Source organism: Lipophrys pholis, assembly GCF_963383615.2.
Source record: "Lipophrys pholis genome assembly, chromosome: 6".
Taxonomy (NCBI): Eukaryota; Metazoa; Chordata; class Actinopteri; order Blenniiformes; family Blenniidae; genus Lipophrys; species Lipophrys pholis.
This window is the reverse complement of record NC_137629.1, coordinates 24388672-24401109: the sequence shown is the minus strand read 5'-3', so window position 1 is coordinate 24401109 and position 12438 is coordinate 24388672. Positions and strand designations below refer to the sequence as shown.

General features: G+C 43.6%; 1 protein-coding gene across 1 annotated transcript in view; it reads left to right on the top strand.

Moving 5' to 3' along the window:
• Positions 1-12438, top strand: part of LOC308110855 (A disintegrin and metalloproteinase with thrombospondin motifs 2-like) — a 122712-nt gene that overhangs the window by 48983 nt on the left and 61291 nt on the right. Inside the window, exon 3 of the mRNA XM_080465467.1 lies at positions 10807-10984. Within this exon, the coding sequence (XP_080321593.1) occupies positions 10807-10984 (178 nt within the window). The remainder of the gene's footprint in view (positions 1-10806; positions 10985-12438) is intronic.

Below are 12438 nucleotides of genomic sequence, written 5' to 3'. Positions count from 1 at the left end.
TCTGTATGATCCTGGTTGTGTTTCCAGTCTGGTCATTAATCCATCTTCATTGGGACCGACAAGGAATCCTTTCTAATTATTCTGATATGTATGATAAATTAGGCCGTTTGCTTGTGGTACACTGGATCAGAGTGCTTATTTGCAGTTTATTTTTTTTGAATTCTACAAATTGAGAGCCTAAGAATTGTAAAGGACAGACAAATAACATTGGGAAGGAGAGAAGGGCACTTTGAGTCCGAGAGGTTTTGACGTTATTTGGGGAAATAGCAGCAGCGGTGCCTATGTTGATTTTGTGCCACAATAGTGCAGCAGGAAGCCGCACTTTCACTATCACATTTAATTCATCACCGAGCAGGAAGAACACAATCAAAACAGGCAGGAATGAACTCAGAGGCATGCCGTGGTCAAGAAGACCGAACCTCTCGGAGGACCGCCTTGATTAGTCTCTGATGTAAAAAGATCTCTGACAGTGAGGAAACATCACTTGACAGTACAGAGTGACCTGTCACAGAGAGAGCTTGTTCCGAGTCACATTTCTGCCAGCAAGATACCGCACATCTCCTGCAGGTCTTCATCAGTTTATGGAAGGGGGAAAAAAAACAAAAAAACCTTAGCCGCACAGTCACGTGTTTCGACAGGTAGCTCGCCGCGTTCATTTGAAAGGATTAGTTGTCCTGAAATGAACAGGCAAAGAGTAGTGCTGCGCAGCTCTCCTGATCCCCGCGGACTTGTGCTTACGCTCATGTGTTGGTCTGCGTGACGTCTTACATGTGCATGCACATGCATGTCTTTCAATGCGTGTGAGGTCAAAAAGGTGGCGAGCAGGGGCCAGCTCCCAGTCGGAGCAAGTCTTTGATTGGCTCCTGCTGTTGCCCTGAGAAAATGTGATTGGTTTTTAAGTCCAGCAGTCAGCGCAGCGAGCAGGTAGGGGTGGGTCTTCGCTCGGCTCTGTTGCTAGGTTACAGGTATACCCAATAGATGTGGCGATATAGAGATAGAGTAGAGATAAGGTTGAGGGGATGGGTGTGGATCCGAGCGACGTGTGTGTGTGTGTGTGTGTGTGTGTGTGTGTGTGTGTGTGTGTGTGTGTGTGTGTGTGTGTGTGTGTGTGTGTGTGTGTGTGTGTGTGTGTGTGTGTGTGTGTGTGTGTGTGTGTGTGTGTGTGTGTGTGTGTGTGTGTGTGTGTGTGTGTGTGTGTGTGTGTGTGTGTGTGTGTGTTTTAAGTGATTTCCAGCACCAGGGATGGGTCGATATGGGTCAGGAAGAAGGGAAGCAGAGTGACATAGAAAGGGAGTGACATCAAGAGACAGACTCGGAGGGGTTCCCTGGGAGTTGCGGGAAGAAAAAAGGAAGAAGAAAAAACTGGGCTCATTGTGTTTTAGTGCAAAGTGTTGTTCGTAGAGAAGAACATAATTTATCCACATTCCAACGCTCTAAACCAACAGCTTATCCAAACATTTGTAATGGACCGAAGAAGAGCAGATAAAAAACAAAAAACAAAATCCCAGAATATTTGAGCTATTTTATAAACAAACGAGCCAAGATTCCTCATTTCCGATTGTTTGTATAACACACGATGCCGTTTTCCTTCACTGACCTCCTCAGAAACGTACAGGTGCGGCAGTGTGATTATTACTGGCCGGCAGATCCCAGGCCTGTGGTTGATTTGTAATTCATTAAAGTGCTGTTGTATTAATCACAGACTGGTCCAGACAACACTGCTATGAGGACAGCTGTTCCGTTGCACTTAGATCGCAATCATAGAGCGGTCAGTCGCCACTAATCGGGGTCATTTATCAATCTCGAAGACCACACACACAAATGTGAGCGTTCCAAAACACACACGCACACACACACACACACACACACACACACACACACACACACACACACACACACACACACACACACACACACACACACACACACACACACACACACACACACTCACTGATCGATTGCAGGGCTGGGCCTGTAAGAAGGATTGATGGGTGCTCGACTGGTGCCGTTTGTGTTTGTGTTTGTGTGTGTGTGTGTGGGGGGGGGGGGGGGGGGGGGGGGAGGGAGAGAGAGAGAGATCTGTAAAGATTAACCTTCAGTCCATTAAAGTGTGTGTCAACTCGTCCTTTACAAATGAGTTGGACAACACAATTAATGTGTTTCTGACCTACTTCCTCAATTTCTTACCTTCAGGCCCACTTACAGCTCCGGCTCGCAGCTTTCAATCACATCTCAGTGTTCTTCACTGGAGTTCAACAAGGTTTTCTTATTGACTCATCTGCCACCTTCAATGCCTCCAAATGTACGACCCGCTGTACTAACAGTACTATTCACCTCACTGGGGGATTTGTAGAGCGGTTCGGGTGACTTTTTAATTTCTTTTTTGGTTCATGCATATTATTATTCTGCTTGACATTAATTATAGTCAATAAAAGAGCCTTGGCTTGGCTGCTTTAAAGCAGAAAGTAATGCAGTTGTATAAACATAAAAGTGACATATGGTAAAACAAAATACATGTTTTTAATTGAGCAACAGTCATATTTTTAAATAAAATGAAAAAAAAACTGATTCACTGGTGTATTTTGATTTTTTTTATCATTTATTTTTATTGTAACAAATGAATTTAATATGATGTAAAAATCCATCAAACTTCAGTTCAGCACTAGCCTGAAGAACATCTATTTTGTTTGCGTAACGAGACACATTTTAAAAGTGCCGGATTTCCTTGAGTTTTTATTTCATCTTGAAACAGCTGAAGGAAGCAAAAGAAGCATATTTTTGTGAAGTAACATGTTTCCGGTGTAAGTAGTAAGTGAATGCATCGCTTTTCCAGGAAAGTTATTCTAATACTTTCGCAAAGCAGCGACTCAACAGAAAATCACAGCCCAGCAAATAATTTCTTTTTGTTTTTATTTGCAACCTTTCCAATCAGGACCATGTGAATCTGGCAGAAATCGCTTGTCGGATTAATCAACCTGTAAAGTTTTGTGAGATGCCCGCAATTTTATTTATTCTATTTTATCTATTCATTTTTATTTTCATCATGTAGATTTATTCATTTCCAGGTTTAAGCTATATATAAGTAAACTTTCCAGGGTGTAAACAGATTTCAAGCCCGATAGGCATTTGCTCCTTCAGAGACTTTTGTTCCAGTGCCCCGGGGTTTGTTTGGAGTTCATTGCACTGCCGAACAGTATTTTGGCATTGTTGGAACGGTTGTAAACGAGACACGTTCCTGCCAGCCCGGCAGCGACGTCTCGTGTTGTTCAGCCTGTGGCCCTCTGCGACAAACCTGACACTCCGTTCAGAAAATACAGGCCCTCTGCTAATACCTGAGCCGTCCTGTTGAAAAAGACAACAGTGGAGACTAAAGTGTGGGCGCTTTCGATGATTGGATCTTGTAAACATTCCCCACACTTGTCCCGACTCCTCCTTGTCGGTCAGGCCAAGAACATTTGGCTTTCTGGGAAAGCTGTCAGACTGCTGAGAGGAGAAGAACGAAAGGACACAACGGAGAGTCGGGGGAGAAAAGGAGGAGAAGAGCATTGGCTCCAGTGCTGAGCTGATTATGGAGTCAATGACTGTTTTGTTTAGATTTTCCCCTTTTTATTCTTGTTAATTGAGCCGAGATTTTTTCCAGGGAATATTTTCACTTATGGTCTTTTCATGCTTTGCTTTCAAAATGTCCTACTTATTCCCGTTAATCTGATTTTTACCTTCCACTTCCTTTTAAACCCTGCTGGTGGGTGGAGGTGAGTCAAAGCCGAACATATTTGTTCGGCTTTGACTCCTCTGCTCATTCTGTCTCGACTTCTTCTTTTTCCATCCTTGATAGTGCTGATTCATAATGTCTGTTTGGATAGAAAACAGAGGGAGGGAGCTTCTGTCCCGATGAATAACAACAGGAATTGGGAGAGCGAGAGCGAGAGAGAGAGAGAGCGAGAGAGCGCACGGGACACTGAAGCAGCCCAAACTGTCTGTCTGGCTGGTACTCAGTCTATCTGCCAGACTGTCAGCAACTGTGTTTCTGTCTGTGTCGGCGCTCTCACCCTGAACCAGAATTTCCACAGATCATGCTGTCAAGCTAACCAGGTTTGGCTTACCACTGCTATTCTTAGGTGTGCGCCATCCAGAGTCTGTTGAAATAATGTGCCCTGTGCTCCATTGTTTCTTTTTCCAACACCTGGGTCTGTCTTCTCTCCCTGACACTCGGAGTGCTATTATGAGGGGAGGAAAGAGGACGGTGTACGATAGGAGAGGATACTAATGGAATTGTAGGAAAACACTGGAGGATATACAATAAGTGCGATGGAAAAGAAGAGAGGGAGGCAGGGAGCAAAAGGAGAAGCAGATAATGTGGCAGTGAAGGGAGAAAGAGAATGAGAGAGGACTGCAAATGGTTGGAATATGAGTGCGATAACTGAAAAAAAAAAATGCTTTTGGATTTAACACACTGAAGCCTCAGAGTGGCTCTTTCCTATCGACTCAAGTTCTTCCTTTGCAATGTGAGACTTTTACTTAAACTTTTACTTAAAATGTTCCTTTTAGTGATTGCAAACTGTTGAATATCATCAGGATGAAATCCTGACATGACCCAGTCTCTGGAGTGTGTATGGGAGAGAGAGAGAGAGAGTAAGAGAGAGAGAGAGAGAGGGAGAGAGACTGCCAGAAGGAGTGTGTAGTTTGGCTGACAAACTGTGATCAACAATGTAGGTCAAAGATGAACAATTTGCAAATGAGGTGCAGAAGGGGAACGGGAGATGTGAAGTGAGTAGGGCAGGGCTGCCTTGCACGTGTACGTATGCGGGATTGTGTAGGTGTGTGACCATTTTTAGAGACCACTCTATGTAATGAAGTGAACACGGTGGGAAGGATAAGGCTGCATCGCTGTGGCTTAAATCACTTTGGCATCTGGCTCGTAACACATGCACACACACACACACACACACACACACACACACACACACACACACACACACACACACACACACACACACACACACACACACACACACAAGCACGTCTGTGCCCCCCCCCCCCCACACACACACACACACATCCTGCATGAGCATGCATTTGACGAAGGACAGAGATGAAAGGAATATCACAAAATGCGAGCACAAGCCGGCCTCCCTCCTCTAACATGTTTATGTTTAATACATTTTGTTTGCTGTGCCGAAGTTACGCTGCTCATCCTCCTCTGATATCCATGATTAACATAATTGGGCAATCACCTCACTCCTTACAACATTAAGCAACTAATTTAATTCACTTAATGAGTCTGTCTTAATATTTAACCATAATCGGGAGTTCGCAAACTCTTCTCCTTCCTTCCGCCCGCTACATTTTCTCCTCGCGAGAGCAGAGCAGCAGAGAGGAAAGCTTTTGCCAAGGGTCATAAATGTCTCATATATTTAGTTTCACTGAATGTTTTAAATAGCGTTGGGGTTTTTTTGGGTTGTTTTTGCTTGCATACAATTAAAATCAATCTACAATTTTTATTACATTTTTTTATTTTTTTTAACCAGAGCCATATTTATAATCCGAGCACAAAACGTGGCTTATGCTGGGGTTGGTCTCTCTCAGCACAAAGGTATAATTTGCTGTTGATGCGATTAAAAGAGACAGCGTTAATACTTCGGGTGACGTGTCCTCTTAATCTCTCCCTCCGAAGTGTGTCTAATTTTTCACATCAGCCTTACTATTGTACGCGGCTGATTCTCCTATGACTCAAAGGGTGAATGAATGGAGGGTTACACAGTGTGAGTGACTCACTATCAAAGCTATATTTGTGCGTGCGTGCGTGCGTGCGTGCGTGCGTGCGTGCGTGCGTGTGTGTGTGTGTGTGTGTGTGTGTGTGTGTGTGTGTGTGTGTGTGTGTGCAACTGTGTGTGTGTGTGTGTGTGTGTGCAACTGTGTGTGAAGTTAGCCAGCAGTAGCAGGGTTATGAATCAGATCAAACACGCACAGCCACACATCGTGACACCAGATCAAACATCCACATGCGCTCTCGCTGCACTGGCCTGAGCTGAAGGGCCCGGCCCAGTGTGACTTTGATCCTCACCACAACATCCGCTCCTCCACTCCAACACTGCGTTTCTGCTCCTCGTCTGTCTCACGTGCCCCTCAGGACACTTACCCCCGGCCTCAAGTTACTCCTTTCAGATCTTCAAATAGAGCTTGGTGTGGTTTCAAACACTGAGGAACCCTACAGTTGTAATTCGACACTCAGAGTTCAGAATCCAGATTTGGCGCTCTTAATGAGATTCAGGTCTCCGGGGTGGGGTTGGGGGTCGGGGGGTTGTGGTCAGTGTCACCGTTTCAGTGACCATGAGAGTAATAATAACACCATATACAATATATCTTGATTTGTGAATAAGAATGAAGACACATGCTAATGTTTTATTTCCATGCAAACGTCCCATAACCGTGACTCAATTCACAATATGTATGAAACAAAACCTTGCTCCCATATACTCGCCATTATTGAGACCTGCATGACTTCAGCAGTGCGACTGCTCAGTCACTGAATGGCACTGCGCTAATGCTCGCCCTAGTATGAATCTCCAGCCAGGATCTTTGGCTGCACTGTTTACCTATCAGGCTGTGACTTTGGTATTAGTCATAGAATTATAGAGGCTTATTTAACTTGGTTTCATGGATACTTGACCGTACTCCGAAGTAAAATTCACAGCCAAGGGAGATCAATCAAACGGATGGTGATATTCATCAATATTTCATGTGGGGAAACAAGGAATGTTTCCAAATCTCTCCAATTGAAATAAAGAGACCAAAAATGACCTTGTATAGAAATTGACAAAACCCATATTAATGGTAAACACAGCAAGTTGAACTATTCACAAGCAGAATCTTAGAACACATTTAAAAAAAAAAAATTGAAATAGTGAGCGTAACTCAATGTGTTTATTATTCATACTGGAAAAGTATATCTGAAATGTTGTCATATCCGAGCGATTCCGATTAATTCTATTAGTGAGACATCTGCCATGACACCTTCTACAACTGAGGTGAGCTTCTTTTCTTTTTTTTTTTTACATTTTTCTAAAAGCAATGAACAAGGACATCTAAACACCTTCACTGCAAAAGAAACTGGATAGAAAGGCCTCAAACAGTTTTTATACACAGTTTATCATCCATCTATCTTCTATACCGGACTTCTATATCTAACTTAGAGGTGAGAGACACAACCTCAGCACACATACAGTAAATGCTAGAAATCCATTTGACCTTTTGAGCCAGATGTGCGCGATACTTCCTGTGTACTATCCAAACACATGAACTGTAAAGGCTTTTAGGTGATGATAAAATGCGGAGAGCGACGATGAAAAATTTAAGTGTCTCATGAGGGGAGAGAAGCTAATAAGCTAAATTTTAACACGTCAAACCTAATAAAACATCTTCGGGCTCATCACCCAGAGGAGCACAATGAATTTACTGTAATAAGAGAACAGCAGCCGACGAGGCAGCTGCGGCTCGAGAAGTCCCCGAACAGGCAAGAGCAGTCTTGGAGTGATAATGCTAAAACTACACAAATTACAGAGAAAATAGCAGGAGTTCGTAGCAGCAAATGAAGCATCAGCCTGTAGAAAACGCAAGCGAGCAAGCAGAACTTTGTTTTTGGAAAAAAAAAAAGTAAGTTACGATAACCGGGGTGGTTTTTGATCTGATGTCGCGGCAAATGGAACATTTATAGTAAATATTTCTTTAAAAACAGACGCCCGGGTCACTCCTCACGTTAAGCAAAACAAATGTATTGATAAATCTACTCCTCACAAAGTGGTCTAACCTTGAAGCGCGTCTGTTTTTCCAACTGAAATGGTTTGGCCATAAAATTATTATCCCAGCGATCACCCTCCATCATTGGCGTACCAGGAAAACTGTGATGAAGGCGCCCGAGGTCGGCCCCAAATCATCCTGGAGGGATTAACACTCTTTGGTTGTCCTGCGAATGGAGAGGAACAAACCAACCTGTATCGTTTAAAAAAATAAATAGAATGTGTGCAGGACCTTTTCTTCACCCAATTTGCCAGTAGATGGTGTTTGTTAGAAATGAGTGAAGACAACGCAGACATACGCTCACTGCTGGCGCTCACGCTCGTAATGCCACTCGAGGAGAAACTTCATAGTGTCATTAGGAGGTAAATTAAGAAGGTGGTTCTGAAGGTCTCTTATATTTTTTGTTTTCCATTCGAGAAAATAATCCAGGTAATTTACAAACAAACTGTGTGGGGTTTCTTGTACAATGTGAGACTGTGGTTGTCGGCTTACATTACAAGGCATTATTACCATCTGCTATGAAGGAATGTGAATGCCCGACACTACAATGATTTTCATCCTTTTATTTGGCCGGGCAAAGAACCACATCTTGCTGAAAATGGGCCAGCGACCCAGCGCACAAGAATCGCTGCTCTATCCTTAATTTATTCAGAGTAGGGTCAAAGGAGGCTTTGGCCCTTTCCTGCTGAATACCGAGTGAAAGGCAGTGTACACATGGTCAACACAGATATCTCCACCCAAAATACACAAGCACACAAACATACTCACGTTCACTGTGAGTACACACTGCAACGCACCGCACTTAAATTACCAATGAAGCTAAAATAAAGGAAGGAAATAAAACTTGATTGAGTTTCTGAAGTGAGTGAAGCTCAGGCTTGCCGGTGTATGACGTCACACTATCAACTCCCCCTTTGTTTGATTTGATTTGATTTGATTTGATTTTCCGGCCAGAAGTGACCTTGCTTCTCCTGGTCCACGGTGGCTGATGGTGTACCGGCCCGTCATTCAGAAAGTTTCACACCTGCTCTGGACAGCCCTTGGACAATCCTCCCTTAATCCCATTATTAGGACTTGGCCGTACACTCTGGGATTTTGGCTGTCCCAGATTGAAGACGGGCGACTGTGATGATCTATTTGATCGGAGCTTAAAATCTGTTTTGTCATGCCGTACAGTCTTCGTGGCCAATGTCATGGTTGCACAGCCACAGACACCTCGAGATCATCTTCTCAAACGTAGTGTTTATCAAAGTTTATCAAATACATGTCACACAATGCAGGAGCGACTAATAAGACTACTAAGACCACAAAGTCTGTCGTCTTTTAAGGAAGAGAAGAAAGTATGTCTCTTAATAGAAATGTGGCACTTTGATGCTGCTTTCATATGACTTTTTTTTTTTTTTTTTCAAAAGATGTCCACTTCTACGGCTTCCTGTACCCCCCCCCCCCCCCCCCCCTCCCCCCCCCCCCCCCCCCCACCACCACCACCCCCACCCACCCACCACTGTGCTGGCTCTGATCGATCCAACCATGTCTCCAAGTCCCACATGTCATCTTTTTTCTTTGACACCGCTCTCCTATCGACACTGCTTGGTATTCTGGAGTGGGAATGCATGCACCATCGCAGATCCATCAGGTCCGATCGGAATGCCACACCACGGCTCGGGAAAGTAGAGGAATGAGAAAAGAGGGGGAGGGAGGTGGAGGGTGGAGGTCAGCAGCTTGTCGACTTCCTTCTGGGACTAAAGCTTCGGACTAGTAAGGAGGAAAAAAGAGAGAGGAATGAGAGAAGATGAGGGTAATGGCAGGGGGGTGGGGGTGGGGGTGGTGGGGTGGGGGAGCACCTTTTCGTTCATATAATGGGGCTATTTTTGTTAATGTCCTTTTTTTCCCCAACATGCCTCTGAGTGTACACATTCTATCTTTTATTCCATTCAGATCACAGTGAGAGATATATATATATATATATATATATATATATATATATAAAGTAGTTTGTATTCTGGCCATTGCTAACTGATTTCTTTATTTCTTTTAAACAAATGTCTTTGCAATATAAAAAGCAAAACATGCAGCTTCTCATTGTTCTTTCGTCTGTACTGCATACTGGATTTGTTTTTCATCAGCTATGCTCTCTTCAACTTTCCCGTCATTTCCTCCCCGTGTCAGAAAAGGAGGAATCGCTGAACAACCAAGTGTTGATTGTCTTGATGTTTCTTCTTTTCTTCATTTATCACTCTTTATTTTGCTCTCCGCTCCTCAAAAGCTTCTCCATCCTTCGTGCTCATCTCCCCCATGGCTTTCCTCTACAGCAGTACGTTGCCTTGGTAATTACCAGTTGTCTTAAACAGACAGATGGAATAAGAGAGAGTGACGGGCAATTTTCCCAGTGCCTGTTTTCATGCGTGCGTGTGTGCATGCGTGCATGTGCTGTATGCACGCTTCCTTACTTCCCTCCATCCCCCCCCCCCCCCTTCACTTTCTTACACACTTCTTTTGAGCTTGCATGCCTGCATGGTTGATGTGTGTGTGTGTGTGTGTGTGTGTGTGTGTGTGTGTGTGTGTGTGTGTGTGTGTGTGTGTGTGTGTGTGTGTGTGTGTGTGTGTGTGTGTGTGTGTGTGTGTGTGTGTGTGTGTGTGTGTGTGTGTGTGTGTGTGTGGCGGATGTGGGGAATTACCTGACAGGATGTGTTAGCAGAGGATTGGAGTGGGACAGTCTCATCTCCTGCCCTTCTGCTGGCCATTTCAGATGCCGTGTGTCACTCTGAACCCTCTCCAAGGCCCCAAGAGGGATCAGTGCTCACCCTTTCTCTTGTCTCCCTACCTGTCCTGAACACAGCGCTGCAGGAAAATACAGGGTTTTTTTTCTTGCTCTAAACTGTCACAGATTCAAAGAAATTGGTAGGGAAGGAGACGAGAAGAAGTCTGGATTGAGAAGAGAGACTGTCGCCCTTGATCATGATGTCAACTGTGTATATTCATGTCATACAAATAATGTATCTTTTTCAGGCCGGCATGATCAGGACGGAGCAAGAGGAGTTTTTTATCGAGCCAGTGGAGAGGGGCCATGGGGTGATCGAAGAGGAGGAGGAGGAGGGAGGAAGAGGAAGGACACACATTGTCTATCGCTCTTCAGCCGCTAAGAAGGTGCCCATCAGTAGCGCAGCAGCGGACTACCACTCCAGAGGTTAGCCTCTCATTCCCATTGTGCTGTCCTCCACTTGCAGCTCTCACTGGGAGCTCTTCATACACACTGCAGCACAGCGCCGCGCTCCTCATTTTAGTTACACTGGCTCCATATGAAAATGATTCAACCAAGTCCCCGCTCATTCACCCTGAAGCCTCCCAAGTTTTAACAAAAAGAACTTTTGTTGTCATTATGCTTCCCTCAAATAAACAAGCATATTAAAGGACTGTTTCCTCACATACACCTTGTTATATAATCATAACTAACTATTGTATGCAAAGGCGGTGAGTCACAGAGTGAGCATACCCTCCTGTCAAAAAGATTACACCTACACACATTCAAATTGCATTTCCCCGTCACTGCACTCATTTTCCAGCAAGAAAGAAGTGATATAAGGAGGTACACGTGTTTGATTGGGAAGGTAACACCTTCTGAATGGCTTATAGAATTATACACTGCCTTAGCTGCCTAAATAATTACCAGCGTGCATTCAGGTCTTTGGGTTTGTCGTTGTATGCATTTGCTTCCATTTTCCACTCTACAGATGAGACCAGCAATCAAAATTAACTAAAAGGGACTGTAGTTTAGAGAAAGCCTAACACTTTATGTTCGGCATGGTCGTCTAATATGTGTTCAAGTGGACTTTAATACTCAAGGTCTAAATATTATCACACATGCAAAAAGGTCTTTCATTACTAAAATCAATTTAGACGTGTTTTGCTCTGTATTTCTCCAAATATTTTTGTTTAAAGTGGTAAAGTGTCTTTTATTCAATAAAAGACTTAGTTTGGCATTTGAGGTGTATGCAAATGAAGACGTGAAAGCTCACAGTTTACTGCAAGAGCTAAAGCAATTTAGCTTTTTTTACTATGATATTCATTTTCTGTAACTGCTGTCAAATGTAATTCATTATAACTGATTTCTTTGAAGCAATGCAAAAAGACGCCACTTAATGCAGGAAGCGTGGTGCATATTGGTCAATGCCTGGTGTATTAGTTGTTGTTTTCACATGTTTTCTTTTTATCAATCAAGCATGCAGAGGCGTGAGTACCCCACAGCCAACCTGAAGTTCTTGAGATTATGTGAAGTTTGAAAAAGTTTTTACATTTGTTAGGTGAACAGAAATAATTCTCAGATGTTCGCCACCGCCATCCACTGCTAGGTTTTTTTGATTGTTTATTTGTTTTTTTTGAAAATTACTTACTGCTGATCCTCTTATGTTATTGCTGAACACAACACAAATGCAAGAAGGGAAAATAAATAAATAAATAAACAGGATGCTGTGAACAATCAGCTCCACTGTCGGGGGGGATTCAGTATTTGACTTGCAGGGAGAAATATTAGCTGCAATGCGCGCTTCAGGTTCATGTCAGTGTAAATGGTTGACCTCCACCAGTGTATTAGTCTATATCCTCAAACCTTCTCAGAGAAGTGAGTCTCCCATGCTGCTCAGG